At 35.5% G+C, this 18,806-nt stretch overlaps 1 protein-coding gene across 1 annotated transcript; it reads right to left on the reverse strand.

Moving 5' to 3' along the window:
* Nucleotides 1-16,290: 16,290 nt before the first annotated feature.
* Nucleotides 16,291-18,047, reverse strand: marveld1 (MARVEL domain containing 1). Its single transcript, XM_052573528.1, has one exon. It carries the CDS (start codon nt 17,667-17,669, stop codon nt 17,181-17,183), a length of 489 nt encoding a protein of 162 aa, XP_052429488.1. The 5' UTR covers nt 17,670-18,047; the 3' UTR covers nt 16,291-17,180.
* Between the last annotated feature and the right edge of the window lie 759 nt (nt 18,048-18,806).

The raw sequence follows: 18,806 nt of genomic DNA on the forward strand, positions 1-18,806 counted from the left end.
GTGAGATACCTGTAATTTTAGCAAAAAAGTCGTAAGCTCCTCTGTTCAAACAGTAAAGTAGCAGCATGACAGTTAATTTTATGTTGTGTATGAAATTCCAGACAAAACATTGTTTTAAAGGCAAGTGATAAAATAAACCAGACTGCTATGTTCCTTTCATGTAGAGATGTGCACCATTTCTGAAGCACCCAGGAGTGAACTAGATACAGAAACCTTTGATATGTCTTCCTGTTTTCCCTCTGTCAGAGCCTCTATCTCAAACATAATGCTCTGTTTCGAGAGCTCACCACTGAGAAAACATTTCTCTGTGACTTTTTTCTACTCTGAATTTCTTTTATTATTTTTTTCATGCTGTGTGCCCTCAATTCCTAGCAGGATCTGATATATTACTCTGTAAAAAAAAAAAAAAAAAAAAAGAAAGAAAAAGAAACACTAAGGAATTTTTTTTTTTTACCTGGCCAGACCCTTAAAGTTTTAATTAAATCTTACAACTTAATATATTCAAGTTTATCAAATTTTAGTAAACCATTTATATGACTTAAATCAGGGTGATTATAGGAGTTATTTGCCCATTTAAGAAAATGTTTAATTATTTAAAAGAAAAAAGTAAACTTAAATAAAATAAATTTTAACTTGAATTGCTAAAATATATTTTGAAACTATATATAGATGAAGAAAACTGAGAGGAATCTTGTTACAGTATGTTTTTGTATCGTACATAGAGTACAACAATATATAGTGATGTTCTTAGTGTTATTCGGGATAAAGGATACAGGTTTAACTCATTCGAAATAGTTATGCTTAAAATATTGTATCTTTTGCTCTGTGTACTGTGTATAGACCACCAGGGCCATTTCCAGATTTCCTGTGGATAAAGCACTAATTGTCGGAGATTTTAACATTCACGTTGATTATAAAAAATGATACATTAGGACTTGTGTTTACTGACCTAATTAACTCTTTTGGGTCAAGTAAAACATCACTGGGCCCACTCATCGTTTTTATCATACGCTAAACTTAATTATATCTGAATCGATCTTACTGATAGATATCATCCCTCAAAGTCACGATGTTACTGACCATTTCCTTGTATTGTGCATTTTGCGTATTACTGATATTAACTAGACTTCACATTATCGTCCTGGCAGAACTATTGTTCCCGCCTCCAAAGACAGATTCACAAATAACTTCCCTGATTTATATCAACTGTTCTGTGTACCCAGAAATACACATGAACTAGACGAAATGACTAGCAACATGGGCACTATCTTCTCTAATCCATTAGAAGCTGTTGCTGCTATCAAACTGAAAAACGTTAGAGAAAAACTTACTGTGCCATGGTACAACAGTAATACCCATTCTTTCAAAAAAGAAACTTGGGTACTTGTCTTTAGGGAAAATGAAGTAACAACTATTTTAGAATAGCATGAAAAAAACAGTATGTTCAACTACAGTATATGTTAGACATGCTCTAAAAGCTGCCAGAGCTGAGAATATCCATAAACTTATACAAAATAACCAAAACAATCCAAGGTTTTTATTTAGCACAGTGGCTAGATTAACAAATAACCAGACACCACCCAATTTAATAGTAATGGCTTTTTTGAATATCTTAATTGTTAAATTGATATCATCAGCAAATGCAGATTCTACAACATCTAATACTTCAGCTTCATTCTTCGCACCCAAAGATAAACTGCAGTGCTTTGAAAGGAAAAGGAAGTGCTAAACCAACAACATGCCTGTTAGATCCTATACCCACTAAATTACCGAAAGAGTTGTTACCTGTCTCATAAGAACCGCTTCTCGATATTATTAACTTATCATAATCTTTAGGTCACATCCCAAACCCATTCAAGCTGGAATCTATTAAGCTTATTATTAAGAAACCTCAACTAGATCCTAGTGAACTGGCAAATTACAGACCCATTTCAAATCTTCCATTTATGTCTAATAAGTTGTGTCTGCTCAGTTGTGCTCCTTCCTACAATATAATTCTCTATGAAGAATTTCAGTCAGGTTTCAGCCCCCACCATAGCACAGAAAGGGCACTTGTTAAAATGACAAATGACTTGCTTCTTGCGTCAGATCAAGGCCGCATCTCATTGCTAGTTTTACTTGATCTTAGTGCTGCATTTGACACTATAGATCATGACATACTCATAGATCAAATACAAAACTATATTCCAGGGCAGGCTTTAAGATGGTTTAGATCCTACACTGTGCCTGTCCAATCGCTACCACTTTGTTTATTTAAATGGGGAGTCATCTCAGTTATCACCAGTAAAATATGGAGTGCCACAAGGATCTGTCCTAGGTCATCTGCTATTTTCAATATACATGTTGCTCCTTGGTAATATTATTAGAATATACGGGATTCGTTTACACTGTTATGGTGATGATACTCAACTATATATCTCAACAAGACCAGATGAAACTTCTAAATTATCTAAGCTATCAGAGTGTGTTAGAAATGTAAAAGATTGGATGGATCAATAATTTTCTCCTATTTGTTTCGTATAAGACTTTTTGGACCAAAAAACAGTACACAGAATCTCTTGGATTACAGTTTGGAACTTGCCATTACTTTCTCTACAGTCAAAAATCTGGGTGTTATATTAGACAGCAACTTGTCTTTTGAAAACCATATTTCCCATGTTACAAAAACAGCATTCTTCCATCTTAGAAACATTGCCAAGCTATGAAACATGTTACCAGTTTCTGATGCAGAAAAGCTACTGTAGTTCATGCATTCATGACCTCTAGACTGGACAATTGTAATGCACTTCTAGGTGGTTGTCCTGCATCTTCAATAAACAAGCTACAGGTAGTCCACAATGCAGTGGCCAGAGTCCTTACCAGGTCAAGAAAATATGATCATATTACCCCAAATTTTACAGTTTATGCACCGGTTACCTATTAAATTGCGTATCAGTTACAAAATATTATTTCTTACCTATAAGGCCCTTAATGGTTTAGCTCCTGCATACCTAACTAGACTTCTACCATGCTATAATCCATCACACTTCCTGGGGTCACAAAACTCTGGACTTTTGGTAGTAGCTAAGATAGCAAAGTCCACTAAAGGAGGTAGAGATTTTTCACATTTGGCTCCCAAACTTTGGAATAGCCTTCCTGATAATGTTCGGTTTTCAGACACAAGATTCATCTCTTTGGTCAGGCATTCAAATAATGCATCTTATAATCTTATACTGCTGTTATATCTGATCAAATGTGCATTATTATTCATTAGCTTGGGTTAAACAAATCAATTTTACTTGGTTGGAACAGCAGCTAGGCTAATTATGTCTCTATGTGTTTCTCTGTTTCTGCCACGGGATTGACAAGCTTCAGTTTGGATCCAGAACACCTGAGAAGAGATGATGCCAACCCTGAAACAACATACAGAAATACTTATAGTTGCTATAAGTCTGATTGCATCGTATAATAATTGCTGTTAATAAAATTTTCATTGTCTATTTGATTATGTCTTTAATTGATTTTTACATTAATTTCTGCCATATGTACATAAACTGACAGTCACCACTGATAAGCTACTACTAAATATTGTAGAAACGTAATTTTCTGGAAAGTTGCTTTACAACAATTTGTATTGTAACACTATACAAATAAACTTGAATTGAACTGAATAAAGCCTTTTCAAGTCAAAATATGACGTACAAGTTTTATTCATCATGATATAACACCATATGATGTTTTCCATTTGGATGCATTACTGGTGTGGGTGTTGTTCTGTGGGTGAATACTCATTACATTCAATCATAAACTATATTAATGACTCCCAGAGATATAAACAAGATGTTCTCTGTGAGTTAAGATGTTTACTTGATCACTCTGAGTGTTGTTTATCATTTATCATTAAACTCTATGTAGAAGCAACACCCACCTTATCTGAAGTATATGTCACAAATGTTAAGGCTTATCAGTCATCAAAATTCATAAGCATATGCATTTAAATTATAATATATATCCTTAATGATGCAGTAAAAGATGTCTTTAAACTTTGTATTTTTTGTTTGAGGACACAAGTTTAAAGAGTGTTTTTAAAAATGCATTTTGTGCATTTACTGTATGCATACTGTAACTGTAAATATTTTTAAACATGCCATCTAATTATATAAAAAAAAATTAACTCTCTCATGTGATTCTGGATAAAGCAATGCAACAATATAAACCTCCCCAGGTTGCTAAAGCCCCAAAGGACCAGCTGTAAACTGAAGGCAGTATTTCCAGATATATGAATATGAATTTGCAGTGACAAAACAGAAAGAAAGCTATTTTTATCTCAGACCCGCATGCAGCTTGTTCTCCTGTCAGACTGTATGGTTTTTGGGCTCGTTTAGCATCAGGACTTGATTTGCTTAAGCTCAGCACGTCATTTACTCTCATGGCTTTTTCCCGAACATCAAAGGTGCTTCTGCTGAAGGTGCTTTGCAAACACACACACACTCTGACAGTGCACTTCTCTCCTTTGAATGCAAATTAACATCTCAACTTGCACATCATAGTTTGCCCATTCTTTAGGACATTCTGCCTCCTTTATAAACAGCAGAAACTGAAAAACGGTAACCGTAAATATCTATTTTAGTCTGACTTGATCCTGCAGTATATTAAGTGATGTTCAATTCAGTGATATATTTTTATGTGCATGAATCCAGTTCACACAGAAGATAGGGTACAATGACACCATGTTGCTTTATTTTCTCCTAAAACACTAATTTACATGAAAACAGCACTAAATCTAAACAATCTCCTATTGTTCATTATGCATTGCAATATTTATTAAATAAATATATGAGGATGTAGTGTGCTTTTTTAAGTGTCGCTACATGATTCTTTGCGATTTTTAACTAAATATCTTCCTTAAAGAGAAATGTAAGAAAAAAATCAATACAGATCAATAGAATTAAACAAAAAATAAGTACAATATAAAAAAAGAAATGTAAAGTTACGAAAAAAAAAAGAAATTGAAAATAACATATAGCCATCAATGAAAAAAAAAATGTTTGGCCGGCAGACTATGTACAGTAGTTACAATACTGATCAACATGGTTTAACTGGATAGTGATAACAAGCCAAATCTAAACCTACAGTAAGTATGAAAATGCTCATCATTTGAGCCCCTAAAACACAAGTACAGTTCTCTTCTTTTAAACGAACAAGACATGGTTTAACAAGCTTAAACTAAATCATTTTTCTCCCCCTGCAGTGTGCAGTCAGGCCTGAGTCTGTTTTCAGCCATCATAATAACGTGCCCAGAAGCACAATGTCCAAATTTGTCAGGTCTATCCTCAGCAGTGTGTTTAATCTCTCCAGCTTTATCCCTGAACTTCAACCTAACAGCAGCCAGTCAGCAAATGAAGGTTAACTTTAGTCAGCATAAATCAAATGCCTGTGAGCAAGCTTTCATTTTTCTATTTATATGACCTTATATCATGCTCACGTTAACCTGTGTGCAGTTTCTCTCACTCTGTCAACACTGCACGGCTCACACCACACATACACACAGTATAGTTATGCTCCCATTTGGACTCCAGCTGTAGTTTTACTTTCTCTTGCATTTATCAATTATCTCAGTGCTCACCAAGGAACATTTTCCTTTGTTTAAAATGCATGGCCCCATTTAGAAATCATGTGCTTGTTAATTATTCAGACTGGTTTTCCTTCACTGTGCAAGCTAAATGGCACACATTAGCCGCACATTTGACAGTTCTGTTATAGTGACATTTGCATGCAAAACAGGCTATCCAACAGAGAACAATTTTCTTTGTCGTTGCTTTTTAACAGATGTGGCACAGGGTATAAAAAGAACACCACGCTATAAAGTCTGCTGTCCAGTTTTGATCCGATTTAAAGTAAATCTGGTTAATAAAAAAAAGTAAATTTCAAGCAAATTTGTCCTTTGAAACAAAAACATATAAATTATATGTTAAACTCCAGCCAAGACGTCCAGAAAGACGGTGTGGCAGCAAGCACATTGTAATTTAATCATGGCCAACTCCTCCCTGCTACTCTTATTCATTTTACCATTGATTGCTTTCTAACGAACAGAGGTTTGACTGTGTATTACAACCTCTGATTATAATGGTGACGCCCCCAGTCAGAACACAGGCCCATACATTCAACCAGCTCGAAGCGTGCATTAAACACGGGCAGCCGGCAGGTGAGAGAACACAGCATTAGTGTTTTCATTAGTGCCGATTCTGTTCATCAAGACGAAAGAAAATATATTAATGAATGCATAATATGTTGCTCTGAGGTCAGCAGATTGAAGGTTTCATGTGTAATTACTGGTAAGCAGAGAAACGAGTTCATAAGCTCTGTGGTAGGAAACACAAATGCACCTATTGATCCAATTTGCATAAAATACCAGATGCTGTGAGCGCTTCCACTCCATCAAGCTAGTGTTTTCTTGTATTTTCTACAAGCATGTTGACCATGAATGGCTCTTTATGTAGATAAAGTACCCAAGTGCTAATTATGAGAATGCAGTAGGGGTATGTGTAATCAATCATTAGTGAAATTTTAGGTCTGTAATTTATTTATGTTATTAGCATAGTAACATAATTAAGATATTAATCATAAAATAATTAGGTTCCTGCAGTCTTGTAAAAAAAAAGAAAAAAAGAAAAAGAAAGGTAGTTTAACAGTTGCAGAGTACACCACAATAGTTTACTTTGCAGAACACAGGTTGAGGACATGATCTTAAATGGCTGCTCATGTCAGAATCCTCACAATGACCCTCATGATAAATGGGTTTAATTCCTGGTTCAATATCTCTCATTCTGTGTTCTTGTTTATTTAATTGCAAAACTACATTATATCTCTCATTCTGTCACTAACATCATTCCTCATTATATGCCCTTCATCCAAATGTCTTGTTCAACAAGCATAGGTTTTGCACGCTCTGAGCGTAAACCGTTCCGATGAGGTTTCTCTCTTTAATCTATGGCAGGAGAATTGACCAACCTCAGTCAATGAACCTTTGTAAAACAGGGCAAAATTATTGCTTGTGACAAAAGAAGCAAATTAGTGGTTCATCTCCTCCATTGCTACCCCATGGGATTTTCATTAGCCTGACATTGTGCCCCCAGCAGGAAGCAAATGAGATGTCATGCAACCTGGAGCACAAAGTCCCGAATGGTCCAGTGATAAACAAATCACTAAAGGATAATAATAATAATAATAATAATAATAATAATAATAATAATAATAATAATAATAATAATAATAATAATAAAACCTAGCTGATCCTTTCTGAACTGTAGTTTGAAGTGTTTAAGGAACATTCTCCAGGGTAAAGCAAAGACTCATTATTATGGTGCTTCTTAAACCAAATATCACAATTACTGTTGCTCATATATGATTTGAACAGCTCCCTAACCAACCCGATCTCACGGCCATTCGTACATTTTTCACGAGGTGGCTTATTCGTACAAATTCGTACGACCACACTCGTACAAATTCATGCGATTTTTGCCAAATTGTACGTATTTTATGAGTTGCAAAATTCGTATGAATTTGTACGAATGACTTACACCTAACCCCGCCCCTAAACCTAACCGTCACTGGGGTTTAGACAAACCGTATAAAATCGTACGAGTGAGGTCATACAAATCCGTACGAATAAACCACCTCGTAAAATAAGTACGAATTGGTCATGAGATAGCGTTGCCCTAACCCTAAGTATTAACCCTTGGTGAGTAACTTGCACATCATTTGGGCTCAGATTGCGCAGCTTGTTGAGAAGTGTGCTACTAGTGCATTTCAGGGAGAAAAGGTTTATGATTACCACCTGCCAGGCAATAAAAATATTGCCAAATGCTATATCTAGACACCAGAAGTTCATGAAAACCTAGATTCTTTTGACTTGGACTTGTAAGTTACTACCTATAGTAACCAACGAATGTAGCAAAGCAACACTAGTTTTTCAGAAAAAAAAGAAAAAACTTTACAAAAACAAAAACAAACTAAAACAAAACCACCCAAAAAATCAGTAAACACCTTTGTAACAAAAAAAAAACACCCTCAAAAAGCTCTAAACACTTTTGCAACAACAACAAAAAGAAACAACAAAACACTTTTGCAACATCAAAGAGAAATAAACAAAGAAAAAAGAAAGCAAACAAAACCAAAATCAAATCAGAACACCAAAGCAGTGTCCTAAAAATAACACACAACAACAGAGAAACAAAAAAAAATTAAATAAACAATAAATAAAAACACCTCAGAAAAAGCTCTGAACACTCTTAAAAACAAACCAAAAAGCAAGCAAAACCACAATAAATGCAAAACAGCATAGCACTACCCTGGAAATCATGCACAACACCCTAAAAAACAACCTAGCAATCCCCCAAAGCAACGCCCTAACAAGTTTATCAACTCTTGCATCACTCACAATTTATCACAAAATATGCTGTAATAAATGAGGGCCATGTTTTAATCAAAAAGTACGGTATTTGCTAGGATGTTCATTACAAAGACTTTGAAACATCAGTACTGTGTTTGAAACAGCAAGCTGAATAGATGCATGTCAGTGAACTATTTCAAATCCCAGAACTGTACACAAGAATGAAAGAAGAATCCTCGCTGAGAGATGTTCATAAGCAAAACCCTACTTTGGCTACTTCTTATAAGCTACACTGCAGCATGTCCTTTTCTGTGACCTCAATCTCTTTGTGCCGCTCTGCATTACCATAGTAACAGTCTGCGAGAAAGATCAGGCCTGTATAAATACATTCATCCAAAGAATAATGAATCAGCCAGCCAAGCTTGTTAGTGTTACCAGACAATGCATTTGTCTTAGAAACTATCCGGCAAATTCTGCCATACGGACACACAATTATCAGAGAGCTGAGGACGGGGAAATAAAGGCAGTGGTTCTCAACCATGGGGCCAGGGCTGAAGCCAAACAGGAGGTCATAGCATCTTCCAAGAGGGCTGCAAATTAAATTAAATAATCAATTTTACATTAAAATGATACTAAAGTATGATAGTAAAATATTAAATGATACTAAAAATAATCAAAAAGTGATTGCAATAATAGTAAAATAATATATAAAATCAATGCAATAAAAAAAATGTAAATGAATTCATTTGTTTATTCATCCTAGCCTATCTTGGACAATTTGGAGATGTGGATAGTCAAAAAGTCTGAGAAAAACTGATTTACAGTGAATTACTCAGGGTTATTATTGGTTATTTAATCTTCCTGGAGTTCAAAAGACTCTTCATGGGCTGTAGGCTATAAAAAACTGTTAACTTTTGCAGTAAATAAATCTCTAATGTCGACTAGCTGTTAATGGCTGACATTTGTTGTTGAAAAAACCTCAATGATTTCAAGTTCCTAAAGACCTAAAAAAAAAAAAAAGACCTTAAAAAAACATAGCATTTCAGTGACAAACACTTGATATTAAGACAAGGTGATTCTACAAACCATTAACGCAAGATTCAAAACATTTAATTAGCATTTCATATTTAGAGCCTGTCAAGAATTTCTGCAGCAACCCTGTAAATCTGTCCAAACAACAGCAACAAAACACATTAAGAAAACATAAAACCTAAGATAAAACCCAGTAAAGTTCATGAAGCAAAAAGGAGGAAGACATTTTACTGCTGTTATACTGCTACATAAAGTGGAACTGTTTTGCTGTTGATACTGAGGCTTTCAGCTGTATCTCTAGTGCTGTTTATCACTACCAGCATTACAAACAGGTTGTGTAATGAAGCTGTTTTCAATTTTGATGTTTACATGGGTCAGGACAATATGCATTAAAAGTATAGAATACTTAAGGTTTTCTTTCTGTGTGATTACAAATGTAGACTTTATTGATTAATGCATGTACATATTTTACAAAAAGTGAATAATAGACACATTTATTTCAATCTTTACTGCAGAAGTGCAATACCAGCGTCATGACTCAATGCTTAGAAAACCTGCAGAAATATTGAACTTCTCAAAATCATTACTGTGTGACAGTGCTTATCATTCACAGCTCACACGGATGAGCCAAACACCACCATTCTATAATCCTGTAAAGCTCATAAACCTACAAATACTACATCCATCAAACTGAACATTGTGTGTGGATAATCTCAGACTTTTGCTGTCGCCAGCAGCTGGTTCATGTAAGAGACAATCCTGACACCTAGAGGAAGACTTGAGAAATTACAGCTTCTCGGCAACAACCTAATTGTATTAACCTGATAGAAATCACAGTCATCCAGTTCTTATTTAAAATAGTATTTTGTTCTTAAATGTACTGGATTCGTGTGGCTTTGTCTTATGAATGCTAAGAAATATGGAGTGATTCTTCAAGCAAACCAAGTAATATTCTTGAACAAACTTCTAAGATATAGTAGAATGATGTCAAATGAGGTTTAAGGTCAAGAGGTCAAATTTTGACTACACTCATTAGACTTTAAATATGATCAAAAACAATCTTACAATGTTTAAAAAAGACGCTTGGTTTGACATGTATAGTAAAGGTATCACTAATACTTTTTGTTCTATACATGGCTTAGGTATATTATTATACCACATTAGCACAGAAATAAAAAAAAAAAAAAAAATTGAATAATGTCACAACAATCTCAAAACTCTAAATTTCATTCAAAGATGTGCAACATGCAACAACTCCTGTGATTACTTGACCTTCATACATCAATGTAAACCATTTTAATTTATAAACCAGCCAGTTAAATACAAAATTAACTATACTATAGCTGCCTTCCAGTTTTGTATGTAATATATAACAGATTCGTGCATGCACTAACCCTGCTAGTAGATACATTATACATGTATCTTTTCATCTTTTTACAGCAATTCAAAAGTAGTTGTGTATTCTGACTAAATAAACATTTTTGCTAGCAGCATATACTTACAGTATTCATTATACATACATATAATGTAGATGCTGGACAGTGCTTGAAATTATGTTGTGTGCTTTTAAAAGCAGTTGTTCACGTCAAGGCTAGAGCTTGAGAGCAAGGAGGTCTATATTCGATGAGGAAAGTCGCCATTCATGTAAATAACAGTTGCTACTGCCACTGTGATGAATGGCTAACAATAAAGGATCTCTCCAAGATATTATAGACCTCCTTGGGAGTGAAAGTCAAATAGTGCCACCTGCTGGAGATTTATTCAGTATAGTTGTGCGTACAGTAGAGGCTGACTTCTTTTGGGGGGTGGGGGACCGAAAAATATAGCTTTTCTTCTGAAAGATGTATGTAGTAAAAACTTTACATGTCCGATCAATCTAATGTTAACCAACAGAAATGTGCACTACTGAGGTGTGGAAGATGAACAACAGCGCGCTCACTGCAGGACAGATGGAGGCACTCACTTGTTCATTTCTGGTCATACAGATAAAAGTAATACATATTTCGAACCTGCAAAGACTCTACATTTGTGTTCATTCAGAATGACAACGAAATGTTGAGCTGCTGTAAAATAATTCAAGCAAACAGGATGTGCTTTCTGCCGTCTCAAACGAGAAACTTTGAAACTGTGTATGAAAAATAAATCTATAGAGAGTAAAATATCTACTTTCATGAAAAAAAGTAAAATAGAAAACGTGTGTGTTGATGATTTACATTAAATTTAATGTGTGCAATAGCCTACACACAGAGCATTGTTTAAAATGACTTTGTTCAATAAATTATTAAAAAGTTTTAAAAAAAGTTATTGTAGGCCTAACTGAGAGATCAAAAAACAAATAAACAAGCAAAAAACAAACAAACAAAACAAAAAACACAACACGGTAGTGGAAAGAATTGGGGGGCATTCTTCCATGATTGGGACGGGACAGGATTTTCCCCCGTTTATTTTTTTTTATTTAATTTTTTTGTGGGTTTTGGGACAGGACGGGGAATTTTTATTTTATTTGTATTATTATTATTATTATTTATTTTTATTTTTGCGGGAGTGGGACGGGAAAGCTTTGAAAATCCACTCCTGTGTCACCCTCTAGTGTAGGAATCCTATTATTTTACATGATGAAAACCAAGAAGAAAACAAGATACAGTTAAATTTTTCACGTCATGTCATTTTTGAATGTTGTGTGAATATGTGTGTGTGTATGTGTGTAGCAAAATGTAAAAATGTGTAGAAAAATGCAAAATGAGGGACTAACAATCAAAGCTTATTTATTCATTATCTCTGAAAAATGTAAATGTTAGAAACAGGGTTTTATCACAGTGCAATATGGAACAGTAAGTCTAAAATGAAACCAGACACTCAGTCCTGATGTTGATTCTAGTCCCACCTCTGAATGAATGACTGCAAGCTAAGTTTGTGTATTGGAGCTGCATTCCATCAGACAAAAGCTTAAATATGTACCCAAAAGCCCACACATCAGCACAAAGAGTTGAAAAAGTTGAAAAAGAGACTTTAAAATAATAGTTCTGTGGAAACCACAGCTGTCTTTTGCTAAATTAACACACTTGATTTGCTGGTTTAAGGCTCATAATAACCAGGTACAGATAATGCCATGTCCTGCCACAGGATTTTCCTTCAAGTCCAGACAATTCTAGAAACTGAGAATAAACTCATAAATAGTTGTTTATGTATATTCTTTCTAGTATAAATATGTGTGCCTTCTATGCACTGTTTATTATAAAAGTTAGTAATTAAGTGAATTCTAAACAAGTTTAATATAAAATAAATGTAAAGTAACATTTCAGTTATATACTATTAAAATGAACTAAATGTCAACTTTATTATATTTAAAACTGGATTACATCCATTGACAAAAGCAGTCACTCTAGATCAACAGGGACATTATTGGTCATATGTGGGCAAATATTCTGTGAACGTGAGAGTACGTCTGGCCCTGTTTTAAAGAAGAAAAAAAAAAATGGGCTTGTTTGACTTTAACACTTTCCATAACAAGCATGCCAAAGTCTGGAAGGCTTGTTTCCTTCTAAGGGCTTCGGAAAGCCTCCCTCTGTGTTTATTGAACTAGACACGTCTGTTTGTTGTTCTCCCTCTCAAAGCGGTGCAGAGAGCCAAGAGGTGTGGATCAAAACGCAGTAAAACTAGCTGAAATATTGATGTACATGAGGAGGATTCTCCACATATTCAGCCTAATCAATGTATTTGCAGCACTTGTGCTGCCCCGATTACTATTAGCAAAGTTTTAGTTAAGTAGTTAATAACACATTCTTGCCATCTGCAATAGGCTGGCAGCAAAAAGGAAGTCCTGGTATTTCCAGAACTCTATAAATAGGCCTCACAACCCACAAGCCGCACAGCCCTCTGCCACAATCTGCTTGAACACAGCCCCAATTCAGACTGCTCTAAAACAGGATGTGACATCATTTCCTCTTGCCCATAATCTGATTCTGTCTCCTTGGATACAGGCTGTAGGATAGAGTAATAGTTACGAGACTTGCGCAAAAGATTACTCACTAAACAAGAACATTACATGACATGGATTGTAAAACTGGGGGCAACAGCTTGAGACTTTGAGAAGACAGATTGAATAATGTTCATAGGAAAGAAGAAGAAAAAAAATATGGGTAACAAAGCAGTTTATTGTAGCCATCAACTTGTGAAGTAATTTTTTCCAGTCTATGCAAGTCAGTGTTTACCAGTTTGGTTACCAACATTCTTCAAAATGCGTGTGTTTAACAGAAAGAAACAAATGCTTATGATTTGAATCAACATGAGGGTGAGTAAATTATGACAAAATTTCCATTTGTGGGGGAACTATCCCTTTAAATAGAACATATATGGGAACTATGGGAGCTATGAAAGAGCAAGCACTCAGCAAAACCTTTTCTTCTGGGTGGATTAAAATAAGCTCTAGTTCCTTAAACGCAGTTTCACACTGTTCAGAAATTCTGAATCACCTGCAACTTCTAAATACAAAACCAGAGGAAATGACATCATGAAAGCACGAATGGTCCTTCGCTAGCAACTGTCCCGAGCAGTGACGTCAAAAGCAACAGAAAAGAAAAAGTAATGCTTTTAAGATCCCTTCAAAATACTGCATCAGGCATTTACTGTAACACAATTAAATATTACCCTTTCCTTACTATCATTTTCTCAAAGGTCTTGCATAATATTTCTTTCCTTTTATACTTAGTCTGTCAAATCAGTTCTGATTTAAACAGTTTTTTTATTATTATTATGTGAAGCACGTCACACAGGAATGTGTGTCTCAGCACTCTGCGCAGAGCGTGTGGTTAACGCTCCAAATGTGCAGGCCTGCTCTGATGACTTATCCTGTGAATACGGGCCCCACATGGAGCATTTAAACAAAACAACTCCTTTAGTCAAGGGAGACAAAGCCAACAGCTTCAAAAACACTGAAAGAGGCACCTGGATGATTTGCAAATAAGAAAATAGAATGAAGTCAGTCTTTATTTGGGTTTATTTGACAAAGTCACGACTTTACAGCCATTTCAGTTCAAGTCTTGGCATACATACAGTTATGTGTTACATGGTTTTCATTGGTTAATGACATCCATGTGTTTCTGTCAACATGTTTGAACCGGAGTGCTTCCGCTGAAGGCTGTACCCCATTTGAAGCTCCTGAGGGAATTCCTGCTGCTTCCCGGTTCCAAGCTGGACAGCCAAACTGTAATTCCTGTTGAATGGTCATTTGTTGACCTTACCTCTTGCTAAATATGAGTCACTATACATTCATTTATTTATATAGACTTGCTTCATAACCAGTGCTGGTAGTGAATGTTGTACAAATGTGTCCAAGCATTCTTTGTCTTTTAATATTTCATATAGTGAGTAAATGACCCATTATAGACCCATTTTAATATTTCATATAGTGTGCCAATGACCCTTTCCAATAGATAAATTCAGTTCATATTGTTTGGCTCACTGTCTACCTCCTTTTGCTCTGTTGCTAGAGTGATAAAAATAACAATTTCCAATACATCTCTCTAAAACAACTATGTTCACTGAGTGTCCAAGGCACATTTGTTTTTTATTTATGCATGCATGCATGATGTTGTAGGCAGTCACTGCTGTGCAATTACAAAATATATTACATTTGTAAAATTATTTATTATTATTGGCCTATTCTTGTGATATCAACTAGTTTCAGACAAACATTACATTAAAAAAACATGCCAAAAATATGATTAAATGCTGCAAAACAAAAGTTTGGCTCAAGACTAGGATGACACTGATGAGCAGAACATTTCCAGAGAACTCTTCACCAGCAGGAAATGTCTTTCTAGTTCAACAGTTTGTGTAAACACTGGCCCTCCAGCATTGAGAAATTTATGCCATTTAATAACTTTTTTCCTTCTTCAGGGAGAGTGAACATAGCCTACTCTTCTGTATCATAGAACTCCATTTAAAGGAACAGGGTAGTAGACAAAACATGAGAAAACAGTGTAAAAAATAGTGAAGTGTTTTATATTCGGATTTGTATTTTTTGTTTGTTTTTAAAAGAATGCTCACCAAGCCTTTATAATAAGGAAGGAATTTTCAGCTGTCAGTCCTCAATTCACATGATCCTTCAAAAAACATTCAAATGTGTAAATTAGAATTTTTGTTATTGCCATTCAGTTATTAATAACAGTTATTATTATTGTTGTGTATAATTCAGCCAATGGTGACCCAATTCGTGCTCTGCATTTAACTCATCCAAAGTGGGCACGCACGCACACACACAGAGCAGTGGGCAGCCATTTATGCTGCAGCACCCAGGGAGTAGTGGGAGTTCAGTGCCTTGCTCAAGGGCACCCAAGTCGTGGTATTGCCGGAACTGAGATTCGAACCCACAACCCTAGGGTTAGGAATCATACTCTCTAACCACTAGGCCACAACTTCCTCACAAAGTAATTATCATCAAAGTAAAAAGCTGCTGCTGTTATAATATAAAGTATTGTTGTATAATATGTACAATATATTATTGTTGTGAAAACCATGATGCATTTTTTTTCAGGGTTATTTGATTAAAAAGTACAAAAGAACATGAACTACTTGAAATATAATTTTTTTTTGTATGATTATAAATGTCATTTTTACTTGCACTAAACTTGTGAATGTGTATGATGGTTTTCACAAAAAACATCAACCAGCAAAACCTATTTTCAGCATTGATAAGAAGAAAACGTTCCTGAGCACGAAATCTGCATATTATGCCATTTCTGAAGGATCACGTGACACTGAAGACTGGAGTAATGACTGCTGAAAAATACAATTTCAAAAAAGAGAACAGATAAATAATCAATTATAATAACATTTCTCAATATTACTGTTTCACTTATTTTTTCATCCAATAAATACAGCATTGGTGAACATGAGATACTTATTTATTTTTAAAAAACATAATAATTCCAGTCTTTTGACCAGTACTGTGTTAAACAAAGAACTGTATGTTATGACATAACATTCTGAAATATAGAAACACATTCACACACAATTTTCGGTTTGGACTTGCACTGTTTTTCTCCTAAAACTCATGACTGCATAAAAACTGATCACAGGCAGCTGTCCCAACACCTCTGCACATTATAGCACATTATATTGTGGTCTGGCTAATGTATTACAGCCTCTATTCATAAATTTACCAAGCAAATTAGGAAACCATTTATTTAAACATCATACAAAACACAGAAATGAAGATGCATTTACTTAATTTCTTTCTTATTTATTAACCGTTAACAGCCACATATTACATTTCATTCTAGAACATGATTATCTGCATTAAATATTTCCTCTCTTTAAAAGTGGATCAAGTGGAGATCTTTGATGTGGTGCGATTCATTCTAGGACTGTCGAACAGTCAAGCACATGTACACATTTGATGAAAGACACGGAGATGAAGCAGAGCCTTAGTGTTTAATCGCTCTATGTCATATCAAAAAGTTAAAAGAACAAAACATGAAGAATATGGTTTCGTCAAGCAACAAACCATTCTTTGAGTTGTCAGTTATACAATGCAAAAAAATCAAACTACTTATATATAGAGCTCCGGCAACATAAACACAAGTGTAAAATAGACTTTATGTGTGACTGCAGTACAAAAGCTCTATAAATTACTGTATAAAAAGCAACAAACAAACCTGAAAGCCTGAGGCAAGAGGATCAACCCTCTGCTTTGATAAAAAAGGAGATTTTTTAGTCTCCAAAAAGCTTTTCAAAATGTCTCGCGGTGGCAGGGTGTGAGGGATGGAGTCGGTTTTCACACGACCGTCCGCTCACCTCGACATTTCCTGTAGCTGCCGTAGACGGTGGAGAGCAGATAGACGCCGGCGGTGAGGCAGGCGAAGACAGAGGCAGTGAGGTAGACCTTGTACAAGCAGTGATGTTTGTAGACATCCAGGTTGCAGTAGGAGTTCCTTTGGGTTTTGTAGATCATGATCCCAATGGTGGACAGATACAGCAGAGTGGCGGCAACATCGTGGATGACATTGCTTAACAACCAGCGTTCTCCTCCGAGGACGGGAACGAGGTCCTGCTTGTCCAGAAGCGTGATGATGAAGATGGCTAACGTGAGGAGCCAGAAAAGCACGGCCACAAACAGCACAAAGTGAATGGAGCCCTCATACTTGTTGGCAGCGATGGTGACCCAAAGCCCGGCTCCCAGGAGGATCTGGAGGACCCGTACAATCCCGATAAAGCTCTTGAGGAATTCCAGGAAACTTCTCTTCACCTGTGGCTGAGGGGGCATCTCCTCTTCTTGTTGAAAAAGACTTTCTCCTGGAGGTCAGGGTGGGCACTGTTTGCCAGAAACAGAGAAACGAGGAGAGGTAAGGAGCGGCTGATAAGGGTTTTGGAGGAGGAGAACCCTGCAAATGCACACAGAGGGATTCTTCTACTCGGCCCCAGGGTTTTGAAATGACTTCTGTTTGTCGGTTTCTTCCGTTTCCTGTGGTAAGTGTTGAGTCCTGTCTCCCTCCCCCTCTTTCCAAGCAGAGAGCAGGAGGAGAAACAGAACAGAGGGCAGGACTTGAAACACTAAGCCCTTTCTCCTCCTCCTCTTCCTTGTCGTCCATCACTCTCTCAATCGGCTATAGTTAGAAAATTCCTGTGTGTGCATACAGTGGCCCCAAAAAGTGTTTGGATGCTTTAGCTATACTAAAGCTTGTGAATGCATTTTAATTAAAAGTAAAAAACAACTAACTTGGTGGCATTTATTTTAAACAAGGCATGTTAGGATAATTAATTCTCACAAAAGAAAAACATTTATTATAACAGAGTAAGTATTTGCTTATTTTCTAATTGTCATCATTGTTGGGAGCTTTTTTAATAGTCACCTTTTCTTAGCAGAAAATACCCTAGAAAAGTTCTGAGAAAACGTTTAGCCTCATCTGCTTTTAAATGCCACTTTTTATGGGGTTATATTTCTAAATACATTACATAAAAACATTGAAAAACATGTTTTACACTATTGTTACAGTTTCCTATACTGAACAAGGCTGCATTTATTATATCAAAAATACACATATATACTTAAAGGCATAGTTCACACAAAAATGAAAATTGTCATCATTTACTCACCCTTCATGTTGTTTCAAACCTGTTGCTTTCTTATGTTGAACATAAAATAAGATATTTTGAAGATGCCATTGACTACCATAGTAGGAAAAAAAAGTACTATGAAAGTCAATGGCAAACACCAACTGTTTGATTGCAGCAATCTTCAAAATATCTTCTTTTATGTTCAATATAAGAAAACAACTCATGCAGGTTTAGGATGACATGAGGGTAAGTAAATGATGACAGAATTTTCATTTTTGGTAGAACTATCCCTTTAAGATTACAGATATTTTCTATTTTAATATATTTACATTTATTCTTGTGATGA

The sequence above is a fragment of the Carassius gibelio genome, chromosome B13, assembly GCF_023724105.1.
Source record: "Carassius gibelio isolate Cgi1373 ecotype wild population from Czech Republic chromosome B13, carGib1.2-hapl.c, whole genome shotgun sequence".
Classification (NCBI taxonomy): Eukaryota; Metazoa; Chordata; class Actinopteri; order Cypriniformes; family Cyprinidae; genus Carassius; species Carassius gibelio.